We start from the raw sequence: 20,973 nt of genomic DNA on the forward strand, positions 1-20,973 counted from the left end.
TAGCAGTCTTTCTTGCCGAAAACTTGCACTTCAAAATAAAAGAGCCACATAACATTTCAGGATCCACATAAAACAGCTATATATATATATACTATGTGTGGACAGACAAATTTTTCTTAGTGTACTGGGGGAAAAACCAGATTATTACTGCAACAACATACTCTAATGACTGCCAACTTCGAAAACCTAGCAGGCTAGCGCTGATACTCAGCATAGTCAGGATGGCGTACAATATCTTGTTACTCACAAGAATGAGTATGAAGTCCTTCCATAAGAACTGAACAGTACTGGTGCTCCATTTCCTTGTTAGCAAGTTATTGTCAAGAAAGTCAACTAAACAGCTTCTTGAGAAAAGTAATCCCCTGATATACGCACCATGATCATTTTGGCACTGGTCCGCTAATCAAGAAGATTAAAGAGGACTCAACTTTGGATCGGAGAAAAATCCTGTCAAAAAAGGAAGCATCAGATTGGAAGCCATGAATAAGGCCTGTGCTTGTGGAAGAAAACTCTCTAAGTCAAACTATTGAAACATAAAGCAAGTATTCAATAATCTAAAGGTGACCTCTCGACGCCCTTGAGCCATAAGAAAAGAATAACCATTACCAGGCTATAGGCTTTGTGACACCAAGTTGCAACGAGTCTGTGGAAGTTTTCATAAGATCTTTGATACAGCTGCAAGTTTAATGTTCTTTGTCAAACACCATAACAAGATCCAGAAAAATTTTAATTGCAGCTCATGCCTTGAAATAAGAAGTAATATGTTTGTTTTTCTGGTGATTTATTGAATTAACAGAATAAATTTTCATAAGAGACTGGGTTACAACAATTCTCTTCATGTAATATTATTTCAGGCATGGAAGACAAGCACAAAGTTTCAACAACGCACCTATTGTTCAGCTGCTTTCTCACCATCCGCAGCGTAAGGTCTCCATTTCCTATCATAAGGTCCAATTTTCTCTTGTGGAGATGGTTTCTGTGTATTCAACTTCTCATCAATGAGGTTCAGTAACTCTTGCAAGCCAATTCCCATCACCGCAGAAGTTTGCACACAGTTGGGATTCTTGGATTCATTACGTATTGCAGGACCTGTCATTTTCCAGTCTACTGGCGACTCGGCCTCTTGTTCATCAAGATCTTGCAGACCCTCTTCTGCTGACAGCTCAGAAGCCATGTCATCTTCGTCTATGGGCTCATCAGATAACTCAGGTGTCATATCATCAACATTTTCCTGATTCTCTTCCTGTGACAACTCAGAGACCATGTCATCCTCATTTATAGGCTCACCAGATGGCAACTCAGATGCCATATCATTCTCTGCTTCTGAAAATTCCCCATCTTCTTGCTCTTCACCTTCCCCTAGACAATCATCTTGGCCTAGAAATTCACCAGCTCCAATGTTCTTGTCCACAAGATCAATCTGACCAAGTTTCAAAATTCAGCAGATATCATATCTTAACCAAGAATATGAGTACCTATTTTTCATTACAAGAGGTTTTTAACATCTGTGACCAACAATGTGTAAAGAAAGTACTTTGTTCCAAACTTCAATCATATTCTGAATCTTTTCCTCTGACACTCCAATCTGTTGCAGTACTTGCAGTACGGTTAAGCGCTGCTCATCAAGATCAGGTGCACTGGAGTCTAAAACGTGCTGTACACACACCCAAAAATAACTGTTAAGATATTCTTGTCCTCAATCATGGCAACATCTATTGATTTTACCGAAGAAAATAAGAGGACATGGGTATAGAACTGCAATAAGCTTCTACTATTTCCTGCAGATAATCTAGCTCACTAGTTCACCAACTATGCTCAACAGCCATCAGAGGACAATGCCCCTGAGGCATAATCAACAATTTATTACAAGAATAAATAGCAAAAGCTAACATATAGTCAAGATATTAGAAAATAAATTAACATGTGCAATTATCAGAGAATATGCACATATCGATCTGCTTTCAATTATTTCTAGACTTGTATATGCAAGTATGCATTTACCAAATGAACATATGACCACACCAGTAAGTGAAGAAGTAGGTCTTTAGGAGCCATTTGTATGCACAGACTGGATATTGTCATTGCCATCACATCGCCTCCCTAAACCTTATGCTGTAAATCTTAACAGCAACCCAGATAAGATACATCCTCTGGAATGTAAATGCTCAAGCATGCAATAACGTGCTTGCTTACATTACCTGCACACAAACATGTGTGTAGGTGACTCTCTAAAGAGTAGGATAAAGATGCGATGTAGATTGTGTAGATCTGTTATATCTTGATTATACTCCTGAGCAAGTGTACTAAATTATACTCTCAAGTGGCCAACTTGCACTGTTCAATTCAACTAATGCTCCCAGAAAACTGAATTTCAATTCTTGTGCTGGATATACAAAAAACTTTGAAAGTAAATAACAAGCAATTCAATAAATGGCATGTTTTAAACCAAAAAGAGAAAATGAAGCTGATGACAATCCAGAGATCTATGACTTTGAGAGGACGGTTGTTCTAACCATAAAGATTTCTTGCTTCTCAGCAATCCAGAAGATCATTTCGGTAACTAATCTGTATCAGGCATATGCAGCCACGATGAGAGCATTGTCTAGTTGCATGTATATACATGCTTAAATAAAACTATATCTACCTAAGTATCTGCAGTTTTGCCAATTAAATAAACAACATGCCTACCTCTGCATATGCATTCTTGGCTATTAAACAAACACCTCATTCCAGGACTGTAGAAAATCTATGTACCCATTCCTTGTAACAGTTCTCACACTTGTTTTTCATTCAACTTTTTGTTTAGGGGAGCTTAAACTTAAAGAGAAACATTCCATACCACTAACAAGTCTGCCTCGACCACTTCTTCCAGAGTTGCATGAAAGGCTTCAACCAACTAGAGGAAAAAGGGAAAAAGTTATACATCTAAAAAACAATGAGCAGTCCAAGGCATAGATAAGAGTAGTGGCCCAGTACAGGAGGCTCCCGCCACTAAAGGGTTTGGGGAGGGTCAAATGCATGCAGCCTTATCCTGCATTTGGAGAGGCTGTTTCTATGTTTTAAACCTTGTGACACCAAGGTTATAATGGAGTAACCTTACCATTACACCAAGGCTCACCCTCAAGTCCAAGGCATAGATGATGTTGCAAATATATTACCTGTACAGGCAAATCTGAGATAAAGCCTACAGTGTCACTAAGAAGTGCCTTCTTCCTGCATAGCAATATAAGTACAAATTTTTAGATCCCACAATAACAATACAAGTCCATGGAGTAAACTTCTACACAGGAGTAAACAATAGCAAGCATGGCTTGTCTTAGCATTACCCTGATGGAAGTATTACACTTCTTAATCGAGGATCCACTGTCGCAAATAATCTGAATAGAATAAGAGCACAAGCACCCATGCAAGAATAATCAGTTACGAACTAAAAAGAAACATTGATACCAAAAGGAACAAAAGTTCACATCAACATGAAGGTTTATAGAGAAAATGTTTGTTGTGGTAGAAATACCGATCATCACTGTACAGATCACTTTCCGAAAGAGCACCGACTAAGGTGGATTTACCCTGCAGCACATATATTATAGTAAGTGCCTTTGAAGTAGCTTTGTAATCAAAGATGCCTCGAAAATTTTGCACCACAACAAGAAATCAAGTGCATTTTAATAATATTTTTCCACAAGATCAAAAGAAAGAGAAACTAAACTTAGCAGCACATAGCATTGTTTTAGATACATGTAAGTTCTATTGATAGCAAAGTTCTATTGTAAAACCACTTACAGCATTTGTATATCCAACAACAGCAACAGTTTCTAGGCCCCGACCATATGAACTCCCATGCCTTTTCCGAGCAGAACGTTGCAAAGCTCGAGTTCGTCGAACCTCTTCAATTTGAGATAGTAGATGATTTTGTTTTTCTTGAATTCTAAAATTATCAGACAGAACATAATTCTCCTAATAAAATTCTGAATATGACAATACTGACACAACAAAACAAAGCGTAAAACACCTCATTTGTCAATGAATATGAAATGTACCTCCGACGTTGAAGGTGAAGTTCAGTTTCTCCAGCACCACTTATGAAACCACGTCCCCCACTTCCTCTCCTGCAGAAACAATCGGCATTAAAAGATATCAATTAGAAAGCTCTTTTTTAATAAACAAATACAGATGATTGGAGCTACATTCTAAGATTAATTCTTTTCATAGAAGAGTGGAGGAAAAAAATCTCTCCCATGTCTTAAAATACATGTCTGGGAATCCTTGAACCAATTTAATCATTTGTAAGCAGTTCTTCCACACACATTAATTATTCAGAAGAAGTTCTGGTGCGTAGCCAAATGTTGATGGTTTTTCAGGTTCTATCTACATAAAATATCCATGATCCCCAAGTACATCACACCAATAAGATGCTTTTACTCATCAAAGTGTAGAACTATTTGGTTCTATGCATTGTCTTCCATGAAATGAGTTGGTTAAATGTATGTTGTGCTGATAACTATCAAAACATGCTCCATTTCTCTGTTTATCTCGGCATCTTCAATACAAAAAGCACAATTCCATTTCTACTTAGAAGCTAAGTGTGCTAGACATACCCTCGGGCACTAACAACTTCGGCTTCTCCACTTGCTCCGAAAACAAGCCGTCCGCCAGGACCTCTAACACGTACAAGCCTTGTCTTCATGTACATGAGAGCTGCTAACTCAGACTATGAAATAAAATAACACCAAAATGACCACGGGTTACTTTTCATCTATAACACAATTGGAATATCCAGTAGAGAATCATATTTCACACATACGTACAAGTTAAGCAAACAATCTAGTCATTGAAAATCTAAACATTGATAGTGGGATGCAAAGAAACAATGCAGTCATAGACAGAGTAGTACCTGTAGTTTTGCTTCCTTTGTTTCAGCATGAGCATTGAATATCTGTATTATAAGGCCAACACGATCTAAAACCGGCTTTTTCCAAGCAAACTGTCATCAAAGTTAAGATAAGAGCAGTATAGTTGGTCTTCTATTTAAAAGATGCAAATAATATAATCAATCTAATTTCAAAAATTCCCCAGTACAAGACAGGCAAAATAAGTGTGCGTATTACTTGCCTCCAAATTTCGCTGCTGAATCCCAGAAAGAATTGCATTAACAAAAATTGCATCTATTTCATTCTATCAAAACCAGAAAGATAAAGTGTCAATTTTTTTTATAAAAAAAAGGGTGCTCATACATAATGAAAAGATTTTGCATCCCTTCTCTAGAAAGTGATGGACAAGGTCTGCATGAATTTACTAATTTTAAAAAAGGTATGCATGAATAACGTTAGATTCATTTCCATGGGGCTTTCAGCAACTATTGGAAAAGTTCAAAAATGTAGCATTTGTAAAGTAAAAAAACTAGGTGAATAAGAAAGTACCTCTGACTCCAATGCTTTTAGTTGGCATTTGATATTTTCAACAGTCCCTGGTCCAAAATATGTGTCTGCAACAAGCACAATAAAGATCCCCTCAATTTAATCATGCCAAAATGATTGTCTTGAAAAAATAAATATATGGCCAATGCCAATGTATTTTCAATAGAAATTTCCATAAAATGATAGTAGCCATTGCGTTCAGCAATGACCCAACTATATCAATATCAAGGAGCATGCCATCCTCAAACTATATCCTAATGATTCCCGGAATTTATCAGTACAAACAAGTTGTTTATATACAAAACATAATTTTGTAGAAACCCAACTCCTGAAGTAACTTGAAAAAGCAAATATACCAAGCAAGAACATACAACTAAAATTAATATCAAATTGAACTACAGTAATGCTCTCTACTTGTTGTTTTGGTTTTTGGGTGTTTTCTTTTTTCCAGATTATTAAGTATAATGTCCATGTTGTTTTAATTCATAAGACCATTAAAAGTATCCATGCGCAATGTAATTTTGATGATTATCCACCTTTTATATCAAAAGAAAAAAAAGTATCCATGCACAAAGCTTTCATAATTCACCAAATTGCCTTATAGTCAGTTTTCCCCCCAATCAAGTTCCATTGTACGTTCTATTTATTTCTTTATCTGATCCAGCTATCTACTACCATCTTGGATCACCCATAGTATAAACCCTTTCCTCGTATCATACGTTACATCAAGAAGTCGACCTGCACCTTCTACTATTTTTATTCTAAAATCAATCTACGAGGTGAAGACCCATATAGCTGCACTTTACTTCAGCTCCTAAAATTTAATCACATCTAAAATTATCAACACTCTCAGTGTAAGAAATTCCCATTAATTCTGAAGGATACAACGCAACCATATAAGATTCCTCCGGATTGTCTGAACCACGATTTCCAAAGCATTTTACCCACATCGTAGGATTTGATATCGCAAAATTGTTTGATGCTCGAAATGTATCTTTCATTTCAACTCTTTTCAAGGTAATTGCCGTTACTCCGAAAAAACTGTTCCAATAAAATTAAAATTGATAAAAATGAGAGCTTTAATAAGAAAAAGAGAGGAGAAGCCAACCTGCGTGTGCCCTGAGTCCCCTGGCACCCGGGTTCTGCACGACGAGATGCGGCGGCAGTTCCTTGGACTCGAAATCCTCCGCGTAGAACCCATCCCGCGGCTCCTCGAGGGAGTTGGCGAGGTTGAGAGCCTCCGAGAGCTTCCACTGGAGGACGGAGTCCGGGCGGAGGCGGGGCTGGACCACGAACAGCCTCGGCGGCCGCGTGGGGTCCCTCTCGAAGTGACATGAATGCCCCCAAGAAGCCGCACAATCGCCGACCCTGAACAGCCGAAGTCGGCGTCCGACCTCGGAACGCCCGACCCCAAGACATCCGACCTCGAGACTTCCGACCTAGGAAAATCTTGATGCTCAAGGTCTACCCTTGTCAGCCACCTACTACGGCCGTACTCCTCCGAGGTCCAACTGAGGACCATACCCTGCCACTGCTTCAGCATTTATTGCGCATGGCCACTGTAAACCTCCAGTTCACTCAACAATCGATGCGGATCTCCGGCTTACTCCACAATTAATACGGATCTCCGGCTTACTCCACATTTAATGCGTATGGCTCCTGTCATCTACGGACTCTCAACTCTCCACGGCAAGTTAGCCCAGCAGAGTCTGGTCAATCCTGATAAGTCTCTGATCTCGGCCGTACCTCCGACACTAATGCAATAATTCGCCTGGTAGCGTACCGGTTCGGGTCGTACGACGCCCTCACCGCCGACATCAGCACAATGATTCGCCTGACCGTGCGCCGACCTGAGCCACATGCCGAGCCATGCTATGGCCTCGCCCTGTTACATCACAGGTAAACCGACCCCCACCTATAAAAGGGAGCCTTAGCTTCTCAGGAAGGGGGGTTGGGAAATTCCGTGCCCTACAAACACTGTTCATCTCCTCCTTACACTATTTGCCCCCTCCCTGACTTGAGCGTCGGAGGGCCGGCGCCGGAAAACCCGGCCACCGGTTTGTCTGCAGGCACACAGACGGAGGACGCCGCCCGCTGACGGATCGCTGCCCCGCCGTGAGGACCTCCTGCTCCCTCTCCCCGGCCACCCCAAACGGAGGACGCCGCCCGCCGACTGGTCGCCGCCCCGCCGTGGTGACTCGCCGCTCCCTCTCCTCGACCGAAGATTGCCCCCGGGTCCAATTTCCAGCAATAGTTGGCGCTAGAGGAAGGGTCCGAGTAGCAGTCATGAAGTTGAGAAGTAAGGGAGCCTCCAACGTCTCCCGGCGTCCCCCGCAAAGTCCTGGACGCTCCGTCCAGAATTCTCCAACTCCGGCTGACCCAGTTCCTCAAGTCCAGCCGGAACAGTTCAATGTCTTAGTACAGCAAGTCCAGGCCCTGGCCGCCGCCGTTCAGGGCCTGCGACGTGAGGAAGCTTTACCAATGCTTCCCCCGCGGGCCCAGGTCCCGCCGGAATTTCTTCCCAACGGCCCGATTTTCCCCGGCCAGAATCTACATGGCTCCTCCAGAGCCAATACCGAAGAACGGACTTCCCCCCAGAGAGAGCTACCGGGGGAAGATCTCAACAGAAGACTCCAGCCTTCTGAGGTTGAGTCAGCCCCGGACCGCCGTGAGCCGGTGCAAACCACGGCAACAATTCCGCGGGCGGGGGAGCTCGACCAAAAAGTTGAGCATCTGGAGCGCCAGATTGCGGCGCTCCACAGCAAGAAGGCGAGGCAAGAGGGAGACTTTGAGTTCACTACCAAGTCCCCCTTTTTCTGCCAGATCGAGGATGAGCCGGTTCCCGCGAGGTTCAAAATGCCTCAGGTGGAGCCCTACAGCGGAATCACCGACCCTCTCGACCACTTGGAGAGCTATCGGGCCCTCATGGCCCTACAAGGGTCCTCGGAGGCCATACTTTGCAAGGCCTTCCCAGCAACCCTCCGAGAGACCGCTCGGCTTTGGTTTTCTGGACTGAAGCCGAACACGGTGTCCTCTTTTGAGCAACTCGGCAGGCAGTTCGCCACCAACTTTGCTGCCAGCCGGCGCCAGCGACGGACGTCAGACTCCCTCCTCGACATCAAACAGAAAGAGGGAGAGTCCCTCAAGGAGTACCTGGACCGCTTCACCGCCGCCACGTGGGAGGTTCGCGAGCTAGACCAGTCGATAGCCATGTCGGCTCTGAAGACTGGGGTTCGCTCCTACCGATTCCTCTTCTCTATCGAGAAGAGTTTCCCGGCCGACTTCACTGAGATGTTGGCCCGGGCCCGGAAGTATGCCAAGGCCGAGGAGGCAGTCGCCTCTAGGCGGGGAGCAATTGAGCCCGCCTCAAAGAAGCAGAAGAAACGCCGCGAGGAGCGCGGCCGACAGAGGAGCCGATCCCCCCGCCATGAAAAGAATCTCCCCCGATTAAGGAGCCCGCCCCGTCAGCAGGGACGACCTCAGCAGAGGACACCTCCCCGACCGAGGTCCCCGCTACGGCCTCGGACGTACCTAGGGAGGTACGAGAACTACACACCCATCAATGCTCCCTGGGCCGAGATCCTGATGGAAATCGAGGGTCGGGACTTTTTCCGACCCCCGCCTCCTATGCGAGACACGGGAATTCCCCGTAATCCTAGAAAGTATTGTCGCTTCCACCGAGACCGTGGGCACGACACGGAGGACTGCTTCCAGCTCAGGGACGAGATAGAAGCGCTCATCCGTCGGGGAGTACTCAACCGGTTCGTGAGGAACCGACGTGAAGAAAGGAGGCCGGCGGAGAATACCATACCGTCTGAAAATCCGGACGACAACAGGCCCATTGCCGGCACCATCAACATGATTGGGAGGGCCTCGGCAGGAACGGCCGCCCAGGGAGCACCCCCGAAGCGCCTACGCACTGATGAAGTCATCTCGTTCTCGGACGAGGACTTAGAAGGGGTTGAGACCCCTCACGATGACGCTGTGGTCATCTCAATGATTGTAAATAGGTTTGATGTAAAGCGTGTCCTAGTTGACAATGAAAGCTCAGCCAACATTTTGTATTATCATGCCTACCAAAAAATAGGGTTGACAGAAGGACATCTCCGGAGAATCAACGCCCCGCTGGTCGGGTTCACCGGAGATTCGGTCCCGGTTGAAGGTGAGGCCAGCTTCCTTGTCATAGTTGGCCTCGCTCCCCGAGAGAGCACTGTGAGGACGGACTTCCTGGTGGTCCGTCTGCCCTCGGTCTACAACGCCATCCTTGGGCGGCCAGGGCTAAACGCCCTTCGAGCCGTGGTTTCAACCCACAATCTGCTCATGCAGTTCCCCACCGGCCAAGGAGTAGGCGAGGTCCGCGGAGACCAGCTGGTCGCCAAGCAATGCTACACGGCGGCCCACGGAGTAAAGCAACCGACCGAGGCGACAATTCAGCCAACGGGCCCCTCATTGCCCATAGAAACCCTCGATGCGAGGGACACCCTCTGGAAGAAGCAAGTAGAGCCCGGTGAGCTTCTTATTCAAGTTCCACTACAACAAAATCTCCCCGAGCTAACTGTGCAGGTCGGCTCCGGCCTGAGCGCCCGCGAGAGGGATCGCCTCGTCAGCTTCCTGCGGGACAATGCTGACGTCTTCGCCTGGTCGCCCGCGGACGTGCCGGGAATTGACCCCGAGGTCATGGTCCACCGACTCCAGGTGAAACCAACTAGCAGGCCTGTAAAGCAGAAGAAAAGAGGCTCCGCCCCGGAACGGCAACGAGCTGCGGCCGAGGAGGTGGACAAACTCCTCGGAGCCGGCTTCATCCGGGAGGTCTCCTACCCGGACTGGCTCGCCAACGTAGTCCTCGTCAAGAAGGCCAACGGGAAATGGCGCATGTGTGTGGACTACACCGACTTGAACAAGGCTTGCCCAAAAGACAGCTTCCCCCTCCCAAGCATCGACCAGCTCGTCGACTCCACTTCAGGGCATCAACTGCTAACTTTTATAGACGCCTTTTCAGGGTATAATCAAATCCGAATGGCGCCGGAAGATGAGGAGAAGACGGCTTTCATCACCGACAAGGGCACCTACTGCTACAAGGTGATGCCCTTCGGCCTGAAGAATGCTGGAGCCACCTATCAGAGGCTGGTCAGCCAAATTTTCAAAGATCAGATCGGCCGAAATATGGAAGTCTACGTGGACGACATGCTGGTAAAAAGCCGAGCGGCGGAACACCACATAGCCGATCTCAACGAGACATTCACCAAGCTCAGGAGATACCAAATGAAGCTCAACCCGGCGAAGTGTGCGTTCGGGGTCACCTCGGGCAAGTTCCTAGGTTTCATAGTGACCCAGCGCGGAATTGAAGCCAACCCGGAGAAAATCCGGGCACTGCAAGAGATGTCGCCTCCGAAGACAGTTAAGGAGGTGCAGCGGCTCGCAGGGCGAGTCGCCGCCTTGGGAAGGTTCGTCTCTCGGTCAGCCGAGCGCTGCCTCCCTTTCTTCAAGAGCCTCAAACGGCCGAAAGACTTCCGGTGGTCAGAAGAATGCCAGCGAGCCTTTGAAGAGCTCCGGAGCCTTCTGGCCTCTCCCCCGCTGCTCACCAAGCCCCAGAAGGGCGAGGTCCTTTATTTATACCTGGCCGTCTCCCCAGCTGCAGTGAGCTCAGTCCTCGTCCGGGAAGAGGACAAGCTCCAAAAGCCGGTCTATTACACCAGCCGGGTTCTCAGGGATGCTGAGACCCGATATTCTAAACTTGAGAAGACCATCTTCGCTCTCATCATCTCGGCTCGGAGACTCAGGCCCTACTTCCAAGCCCACACAATAGCTATATTGACCGACCAGCCTATGAAGCAAATATTGCAAAGGTCGGATCGTGCGGGGAGGATCGCCAAATGGGCGGTCGAGCTCGGGAAATTCGACCTCGAATATCGGCCCAGGCCGGCTATCAAGGCCCAGATACTCGCCGACTTCATCGTGGAGTGTACCCTGCCGGACGACCCCGAGTTGCCACCCGTATCCGCGGAGGAAGCCCCGAGGCAGCCATGGGTCCTGCACTCGGACGGGTCTTCAACCTCGGGGGGTAGCGGAGCCGGACTCATTCTCACCAGTCCAGACGGAGTGGTGGCCGAGCAAGCCTTGCGCCTCGAATTCCCGGCCTCGAACAACGAGGCCGAGTATGAGGCTCTCATCGCCGGGCTCAAGCTGGCGAAAGAACTGAAAGTGGAAGATCTGACGGCCTTCAGCGACTCCCAGCTGGTGGTGAACCAGATCCAAGGAGACTTTGAAGCTAAAGAGCCATCCATGCAAAAGTATCTCCAAAAGGTGCGGGAACTCACGTCTGCCCTGAATTCTTTCAATATTCAGTACATTCCCAGGGCGGAAAACTTCAGGACAGACCAGCTGTCCAAATTGGCAACCTCCCGCATGAGCGAGCTTCCCAAGGGAACAACGCTCGAGTATCTTCAGATCTCCAGCACGGAGGAACCCGAGCCCACCATGTGCATCGATTCCGAGCCAAGCTGGATCGATGGGCTCGTCTGCTACCTCCAAGACGGGACCCTACCTCACGACGAGACGGAGGCTCGCCGAATCAAGCGCCAAGCCCCCCGGTATGTCTTGTACGAGAATAGGCTCTATCGACGATCATTTACGTCTCCCCTTCTCAGATGCCTCCGCCCCTCCGAGGCGGACTATGCCCTCCGAGAGGTCCATGAAGGGATCTGCGGGAATCACCTGGGGGGTCGGGCACTGGCCCATAAGGTCCTACGGCAAGGATATTACTGGCCCACACTCCAGAAGGATGCGACGGATTTCGTCCGGAAGTGCGATCGGTGTCAACGAAACGCCAATATCCAGCGCCGACCTTCGGCCCTGCTGACTTCCATCATCGCCCCCTGGCCGTTTGCCCAATGGGGGATCGACGTCCTGGGGCCCTTTCTCTAGCCTCCGGACAAAGAAAGTTCCTGGTCGTCTCCATCGACTACTTCACCAAATGGGTCGAGGCCGAACCTGTCGCCCGGATCACTGAACAAAAGATGCGGGACTTCGTGTGGAAATCCATAATTTGCAGATTCGGACTACCCCATATCCTTATATCCGACAATGGTCGGCAATTCGATAATATCCATTTCAGGAAATTTTGCTCTGAGCTCGGCATTGATCACCGTTTTACCTCGGTTGCCCATCCCCAGACAAACGGGGAGACTGAGGTAACTAACCGTACTATTTTGCAGGGACTCAAGGCTAGGCTTGATCGGTCCAAAGGACAGTGGGTCGAGGACTTGTACAATGTCCTTTGGGCGTACCGGACTACTTTCCGACTGCCCACGGGAGAGACCCCCTTCAACCTAGCATACGGCACTGAAGCCGTCATCCCGCTAGAGATCGGCCTTCCTTCTCCGAGGGTGGAGCACTACGACCCTGACACCAATTCCTCCCAGCTCAGGAGCAATTTGGACCTCGTTGAAGAGACACGAGAGGTCGTCCGGGTTCGTATGGCAAGATACCAACAGCGAACGGCCCAATACTACAACTCCAGAGTCAAGCCCAAGCTTTTCAAAATAGGGGACCTCGTTCTCAGGAGAGCCGAGGCTTCTCAACCGACCGAGCAAGGAAAGCTCGCCCCAAATTGGGAAGGGCCGTATCAAATCGCCCGGGTACAACGACCACGGGCGTACAAATTGAAGTCCCTGGAGGGGACTCTGATCCCGAGAAGCTGGAACTCCGAGAATCTACGAATGTACCACCAATGAAACCCCTAGGGGTTCAAGACAATCAGGACAGTAGACTCAGCTTCCTTTTTGCAAATAATTCTCTCATCTTGATGACTGTAATTCTCTTCTAATAACGGGTCGCCTGTGATCCTCAGATTCTCCGACCAAAATCGGGATGCCTCGAGGCTCGACCGTAGAGTCCCAAACTCCCTCGACCTCGAGAAGTATCGCAGGGCGATGAAACGTCGACTGGCGCAAGATTCCCTCGACTAAGGTCGAGATGCCCCGAGTGTCGACAGTGCGTGCCCAGACCCCTCGACACTTCGGGAAGACGGGGTAGTACCTTCGCGGCCCCCCGTAGCGCCTCCTCGACTAAGGTCGGGATGCCCCGAGGGTCGACCGTAGAGAACCAGACTCCCTCGACCTCGGAAAGCATCGCAGGTCGGTAGAGCGCGCCCAGACCCACCGACCTGACGAACGATTCCTCGACTAAGGTTGAGATGCCCCGAGTGTCGACAGTGCGTGCCTAGACCCCTCGACACTTCGGGAAGACGGGGTAGTACCTTCGCGGCCCTCCGTGGCGCTCAACACCAACAACGGGGTAGTACCTTCGCGGCCCCCCGTAGCGCCTCCTCGACTAAGGTCGGGATGCCCCGAGGGTCGACCGTAGAGAACCAGACTCCCTCGACCTCGGGAAGCGTCGCAGGTCGGTAGAGCGTGCCCAGACCCACCGGCCTGACGAACGATTCCTCGACTAAGGTCGGGATGCCCCGAGGGTCGACTGTAGAGAACCAGACTCCCTCGACCTCGGGAAGCGTCGCAGGTCGGTAGGGCGTGCCCAGACCCACCGACCTGACGAACGATTCCTCGACTAAGGTCGGGATGCCCCGAGGGTCGACCGTAGAGAACCAGACTCCCTCGACCTCGGAAAGCGTCGCAGGTCGGTAGAGCGTGCCCAGACCCACCGACCTGACGAACGATCCCTCGACTAAGGTCGGGATGCCCCGAGGGTCGACCGTAGAGAACCAGACTCCCTCGACCTCGGGAAGCGTCGCAGGTCGGTAGAGCGTGCCCAGACCCACCGACCTGACGAACGATCCCTCGACTAAGGTCGGGATGCCCTGAGGGTCGACCGTAGAGTCCCAAACTCCCTCGACCTCGAGACGAAGCCATGAGGGGTGGAAAGGGTGGTTCCACCCGGGGCGCCACAAAGTGGACCCCCGAGAGCGGTCGACGATCCCCGATCCCCGGAGCAGACAATACTTTCTGAAGCAGAGCTCTGCCACTGAGCTAGCGCGCATCCTACTTCGGTAGAGCGCCCACAGACCCGCCGACCTGACGCAAGATCCCTCGACCAAGGTTGGGGCGCCCCGAGGTCCGACCATAGGGTCTCAAGCTCCCTCGACCTCGAAAAGAGCTACAAATCAATAAAGCCTCCCCGGATCCTCTCAACTTCGGCGGGTGCCGTCGGGTCCGTAAGAAGCCCGAGCCCCCCTCTTACAAGCCAAAAATGACTCCGGAGGTTGACGAGGAAGGGAAGTAACCTACTTCGCCATGTGAAGCACGACTCTGAGAATGCAAGAGGTACATCTAACTCGACGCCCTCCTTGTCAAATTTTATCTACATACTGCTAATCATCCAACGTTGGAGTCCTATCTCGCCCCAAAGTCGGGCTACTCCAATGGATCGGCTTAAGACCGATCTCCTAACTACATTATGCATGCTCCGTTCGACAAGTCTCCACTCGTCAAGTCTCAACTGGTACAAAGTCTTCATAAATTAGGGCCCAACTCGGCCCCCATACATAGACTCCGACGTCTAGCTGAGAAAGTGGTCCCGGCCGCGAGTGTACCAGCCGAACACAGATACTAAGGCGATCTTTAGAGATTCTAGCCTTACTCACCGAAACCTCGGTAAATTCCGAGAACGATAACCATGGAAACCTTCGGCGATAATTCGACTATTAGCCCGCGCTCCCTACAAAGGACCCGGAAGTCAAGTTCGGAAACCCGACTGGACTCCCCGAATAGCGGCACGAACAGACCTAGCCCGATCCTACTCGAAGGGCTAAGGCCCGACCTCAATGCCTTGGGATTTCCCTAAAGGCCGAACGTAACGACTTTCGCAATTCTAAGATCCGAGTTATAGGACTTAGAAAAATTTTCTGGAAACCTAAGCTCGGAGCTCCCTTTGCTCGGAATGACTAAGATCTGAGAAGGCCAAGGTATAACTCAGGAAAAAGGGCAACTTCGTTAAGTAGCCCGAAAACTAAAATGCAAAGTTAGAGGTCGTCGAGGCGGTTAGCTAAGGCTCTAGCCTCATTCACAACGAGAAAGGGAAAGACGAGCACGGAATGACAAAAGTATTTTTTCATTGACAAAGGGCCGGAAGGCCAATTACAAAATTGGAGGTTGGCCATTCAAGAGCCGACCCCGGATACAGTGAAAAAGAAGAAATACGCCAAGTCTTAAGCGGTGGCAGCAACATCCGCGGGGTCGTCCACGGTGATGGCCTCGGGACCTTCAGCCGGCACAGGCTCGGGGTCTTCTCCAACTGGCTTAGCACTTCCCAGATCATGCCATCCCCCTTCCCGTTTCAAGTCAGCACCTTTCTCCCTGACTTGTTTTGCCCACGCTTCTTTAGCATCTCTATCAGGGAAGGATCCATCTTCTCCACCTGTGCCTCCACAATCTCGTCCGCTGACATGAAAAAATGCACCAAGCCTTAAGCGGCGGCAGCTACATCCGGGGGATCGTCTGGCACTGTGATGACCTCGGGATCTTCAGCCGGCACAGGCTCGGGATCGGGGGCAGGGGCCTCGGGTGCCGCCTCCGGGACGTCGTCCGTCTCGGCCGCCGGTGCCGCCTCCGGGACGCCGTCCGTCTCGGCCGCCCTCGTCGAAGGCTTGGCGGGGTCTTGTTCGTACAATCCTGCCTCGGATGTCAAAATGGCAGGAAGGTCTTCCGTGTCGGACCCATAGCCCAAGTTCATCCTCGGACGGACCGTCGAGAGGTCGTACTGGGGGCAGTACCGGGCCATCTGTAGCCGGAAGTTCTCGAAACCCCGGAGAAACCCATCGACTGTCTCCTCCTCCAACATGTCGCGGAACTCCTGCGACCCCTTGAAGAGCTCCACGGCATGATCAGCTCGCTCAAGTGCCCTCCTCTCTCGGGCCTCGAGCTGCTCGATTCGGAGGCGAGAAACCCCGTCCTCATACTTGAGGCCCGCAACCTCGGATTGGACCTCCCCCAAGTGCGCCTCCGAGTCGCGCAAGGCCGACCTGGTTAGGGCGTGAGCAGCCTTCTCCTCCTTGAGCCCCTCCGCCATAGCGAGGCGCTCGGCCTCGGTGGCCGCCCTCCGAGCGTCGGCCTCGGCCAGTGCCGCCTCCAGCTCGACGACCCTTTTCTTGGCCGGCTCCAACTCCCGGCTGACCCGCCGGGTCTCTTCCTGACATCCCTGGGCGATGAACACCAGGGTGTCGAGCTCGTGAATATGCTATAAAGAAAGAGACAAAATGGTCGTGAGTTGAAAAACATACAAATTCACTAGTTACTTTAAGGAGATTAAGAAGGAAACTTACCCGGGCGGTGTTGCAGTAAGCACTGTCAGCGACCACCTCCAGCGGAATGTTCCGAAACTCGGCCCGGTCCGCTGGAAGCATCGCACGCCGAAACACGGAGCGTGCGACCTCGGCGTCATGGATGGCCGAGCTCCCCTCGGGAATAGGGGAGTCCGGCTCGACTGACTCCTCCCGGAAAGCCCGGGAAGAGCCCGGCATGCCCGAGCCCGAGGTCCTGGAGTCGCTCGCTTCGGGGCCTCGAGTCAGCTCGGATCCTGGTCGCTGCGGCCGGATCATGGACGGCTCCCCCCGCTGGGCGATGGGGGCAGGGCAAGGAGGGGCCGATGGGCCCGCATCGTCGACGACCCGCGCCCGCCTCGGGTCGGCTGTGGAGGGCCCCGCCTCGGGGCCGCTCGTCTCGGCCGACGTGGAAGCGCCGGCCAACCTCGCCTTCTTCCGGGGCTGGGGCATAGCTCCCCCGGCCTCGGCCTCTCGCCTCCTCAGGCGGGAAAAAAGCGATGTGTTGCTGGTCGGCATATGGGGAATATCTGAAATCAAAAATATCACCAAGTGTCAGACCAGTAGCAGTAAAAACAAATGACAAGGGAAGAAAGTAATATAACTACCCTTACCCTCGGGGCGCGCCGAGCTCAGACCCACGCTCGCCAGGGTGTCCTCCCGTAGGAGCTCGGTCAGGTCGTAGCCCTTCCCGAGGGCTCGGAGAGAGTCCAGGGTCCTCTGCTCCCTCCCCGAGGGCTCGGAGAGCTTGTTGAGGGCCTTCAACCGAGGGTGTCCCCACCTCGGATTGAACCCCCACGGCGCCTCGGACGCGAGGAAGAAAAATTTCCCCTTCCACTCGTGTATAGAGGAAGGGGCCCCGCGGAAGAGCGACATACCGCCTCGGAAGGCAAAGTATAGCCACTCCACGTCCGCCGGGTTCTTCTTCAACAGAAAACACCGGCGGAAAATATTCACTGAGATCGGGATCCCATGCCCGAGACACAGGGACAGGAACCCGATTATGGTTCTCCACGAGTTCGGAGCCAACTGTGCCGGGACGAGCTGATACTTGACCAGCAGGTTGCTCACGAACTCGTGAATAGGGAACCGTAGGCCGGCCCAAAGCGTCTCGCGGTAAACCGCGATCCGACCTGGGGGCGGCTGCGTCACCCTGTCTTCCGGCCCCGCAGTTTCGAGACGAAACCCGGGCTGGAAGAAAAACCGGGAGCGGATTAACTCCAACTCCTCCCCTGATAGACTTGACCCCACCTCCTCCGGACCAAGACCCATTTCACAGGAGAGCGAAATAAAATTAAAAGCAGGGGATGATAACTGGGAGGAAAAGAGAAGAGGAACCCTAGCAATCACAGGGTAGGGACCTACTGGACATCGCCGGAAATCGCTCCGGGCACCGACGGCGAGGTTTGGTTGAGGAAGGAAGCAAGGGAGAAAGACAACAAAAATAAGAGGCAGCCAAATAAAACCTTTAGGGCAAACTCGAGGGGTTTATATAGACCCCCTTGACAGTCCAGATCGGCAGGGTCGGTTCCCATCCCCTGACCGGATTGCGCCACGTGTCGGCCTCGGAGACCGAGGCACCGTATTCGCTCCGGATCAATAAATCGGGTACGAAATCGAAGCCCTGTCCCATCGGATCTCGGGGCCTCATTATGGGTCCGCAGAATCGAATCGCCTTGAAGAACGAACAGACGGCACCTCCGCTCCCCTCATTTAATAAGGCCCTGGGGCACGTGGAGCCCCGACGTAGCCTTCACCTCGCCGGATCCATGATCCAGTAATACGAGATCGGGAGCGTCCGATCCTAGGTCATGCCGCGTGTCCGTTTTGAACCCCGTAACGGCACACTCATTCATAAGCGGGGAGTCTCGATTACGGGATCGAGGCGTCGCCTCGTCGAGCCCGAGGACCCTCATCATGGGTCCGCCGCACGAAGCAATCTTGGCGATCCAAGAGACGCCACCCCCGTTACATTAGCTCCGAGAAACGTAAAGACACGAGCTCCACCATAAGTTCGCTGAATAAAGCAACCTCAAAACGCCCAAGGGCGCGGGTCTCGCCATAAACACTCCGAGAAACACGAGGGCGCGGACGAGATTCGCCCCCCAACTCTAATGGTAGACTTTACTTCCCACGTCCGAGCCCGCAAGCCGCTCGAACTCGGAAGTCGGGGGGTAGTGTTGGGGGAATAAGATTTTTCCCCAAGTGACACGAATGCCCCCAAGAAGCCGCACAATCGCCGACCCTGAACAGCCGAAGTCGGCGTCCGACCTCGGAACGCCCGACCCCAAGACATCCGACCTCGAGACTTCCGACCTAGAAAAATCTTGATGCTCAAGGTCTACCCTTGTCAGCCACCTACTACGGCCGTACTCCTCCGAGGTCCAACTGAGGACCATACCCTGCCACTGCTTCAGCATTTATTGCGCATGGCCACTGTAAACCTCCAGTTCACTCAACAATCGATGCGGATCTCCGGCTTACTCCACAATTAATGCGGATCTCCGGCTTACTCCACATTTAATGCGTATGGCTCCTGTCATCTACGGACTCTCAACTCTCCACGGCAAGTTAGCCCAGCAGAGTCTGGTCAATCCTGATAAGTCTCTGATCTCGACCGTACCTCCGACACTAATGCAATAATTCGCCTGGTAGCGTACCGGTTCGGGTCGTACGACGCCCTCACCGCCGACATCAGCACAATGATTCGCTTGACCGTGCGCCGACCTGAGCCACATGCCGAGCCGTGCTATGGCCTCGCCCTGTTACATCACAGGTAAACCGACCCCCACCTATAAAAGGGAGCCTTAGCTTCTCAGGAAGGGGGGTTGGGAAATTCCGTGCCCTACAAACACTGTTCATCTCCTCCTTACACTATTTGCCCCCTCCCTGACTTGAGCGTCGGAGGGCCGGCGCCGGAAAACCCGGCCACCGGTTTGTCTGCAGGCACCCAGACGGAGGACGCCGCCCGCTGACGGATCGCTGCCCCGCCGTGAGGACCTCCTGCTCCCTCTCCCCGGCCACCCCAAATGGAGGACGCCGCCCGCCGACTGGTCGCCGCCCCGCCGTGGTGACTCGCCGCTCCCTCTCCTCGACCGAAGATTGCCCCCGGGTCCAATTTCCAGCAACAGTAGGATTTGATATCGCAAAATTGTTTGATGCTCGAAATGTATCTTTCATTTCAACTCTTTTCAAGGTAATTGCCGTTACTCCGAAAAAACTGTTCCAATAAAATTAAAATTGATAAAAATGAGAGCTTTAATAAGAAAAAGAGAGGAGAAGCCAACCTGCGTGTGCCCTGAGTCCCCTGGCACCCGGGTTCTGCACGACGAGATGCGGCGGCAGTTCCTTGGACTCGAAATCCTCCGCGTAGAACCCATCCCGCGGCTCCTCGAGGGAGTTGGCGAGGTTGAGAGCCTCCGAGAGCTTCCACTGGAGGACGGAGTCCGGGCGGAGGCGGGGCTGGACCACGAACAGCCTCGGCGGCCGCGTGGGGTCCCTCCCGAACACGAACACGCCGCCCAACACATCGTCCTCCTCTTTCGCCCGGCCCTCCTCTCCCTCCCCTCGCCGCCTCCGCCGGGAGGAGAAGGGAGAGCAGAGGCGAGGGATCGGTGGGGAGGAGCGGACGAGGTCCCGAAGGCACGAAGAAGAAAGAGGATCGGAAGAAGAAGAAGAAGAAGAAGGAGAGAGGGAGGGGGATAAGAAGGAGAGAATAGTTTGAGGAAGAGTTCGGAGAGGCGTTCGAAAGCGAGAGATAGCTCGCAGCATCGCTGCTCAACGGAGAGCTGCCACTGCCGCCGCCGCCTTCGCGTTCGGGTTCGAATTCGATGTCGAGGGGGTTTCCAGGTCGAGGAGGGGTGATGAAAGCGGATCAAACCCGTTACTCCGCCTTCCGGATCCGAACCCGTTAATGACTTTTACGCAAAAGGTCCCATCATTTTCTTTTAGCCCTATTTAATTCGACTTCTTTTTATTACTTTTGTTTGCGCGAGCGAATCGATCGGAGGATGTTGTTTCTTCAGTTCGTGGTTCCAGGGGTTTCGATTCGGGCGTGGGGTGGGAAGGTATTAGAAGATGAGCCCCGCGGATAAGAAGAGCGACCGCGACCGCGACCACGACCACGACCACAATCCGTGGCAGGAAAGGGAGTCGAGGGCTTGGGGAATTCTCCTCTTCGGCTTGATTGGCGCCGCCGTTACCACCCTCGCGGTATCAATTCGATCGATAATCTCTTTATATTTCTTTCTTGAAATGTTCTCTCGCGGTCTAATCCAATGGTTT

At 51.4% G+C, this 20,973-nt stretch overlaps 2 protein-coding genes across 2 annotated transcripts in view; one reads left to right on the plus strand and one right to left on the minus strand.

The window, feature by feature from the left end:
- Positions 1–54: 54 nt before the first annotated feature.
- On the minus strand, positions 55–20,524 carry LOC103704272 (GTP-binding protein, HflX). Its single transcript, XM_088711847.2, has 15 exons — positions 19,977–20,524; positions 5,421–5,485; positions 5,113–5,175; positions 4,895–4,984; positions 4,599–4,711; positions 4,041–4,109; positions 3,784–3,928; positions 3,515–3,570; positions 3,327–3,377; positions 3,159–3,213; positions 2,840–2,896; positions 1,535–1,654; positions 890–1,420; positions 607–675; positions 55–447 (listed from the first exon to the last, which is right to left on the minus strand). Exons 1-13 carry the CDS (start codon positions 20,458–20,460, stop codon positions 890–892), a joined length of 1,899 nt encoding a protein of 632 aa, XP_088567973.2. The 5' UTR covers positions 20,461–20,524; the 3' UTR covers positions 55–447; positions 607–675.
- The window catches only part of LOC103704273 (uncharacterized), a 7,801-nt gene continuing 7,342 nt past the window's right edge, over positions 20,515–20,973 (plus strand). The window contains exon 1 of the mRNA XM_008787500.5: positions 20,515–20,901. Within this exon, the coding sequence (XP_008785722.1) occupies positions 20,767–20,901 (135 nt within the window). The 5' untranslated portion in view covers positions 20,515–20,766. The remainder of the gene's footprint in view (positions 20,902–20,973) is intronic.

The sequence above is a fragment of the Phoenix dactylifera genome, chromosome 15 (assembly GCF_051530095.1).
Source record: "Phoenix dactylifera cultivar Ajwa chromosome 15, Ajwa_hap1_PhDact_Kaust_v1.1, whole genome shotgun sequence".
Taxonomy (NCBI): domain Eukaryota; kingdom Viridiplantae; phylum Streptophyta; class Magnoliopsida; order Arecales; family Arecaceae; genus Phoenix; species Phoenix dactylifera.

Excerpts from the sequence above, each read along its gene's own strand:
- LOC103704272 (XM_088711847.2), bottom strand. The coding sequence starts at position 20,460 with ATGCTGCGAGCTATCTCTCGCTTTCGAACGCCTCTCCGAACTCTTCCT. Across the intron at positions 4,712-4,894 it reads CAAAGGAAGCAAAACTACAG|TCTGAGTTAGCAGCTCTCAT; the intron begins GTACTACTCTGT and ends TTTATTTCATAG. Across the intron at positions 3,929-4,040 it reads CTTCACCTTCAACGTCGGAG|AATTCAAGAAAAACAAAATC; the intron begins GTACATTTCATA and ends TGATAATTTTAG.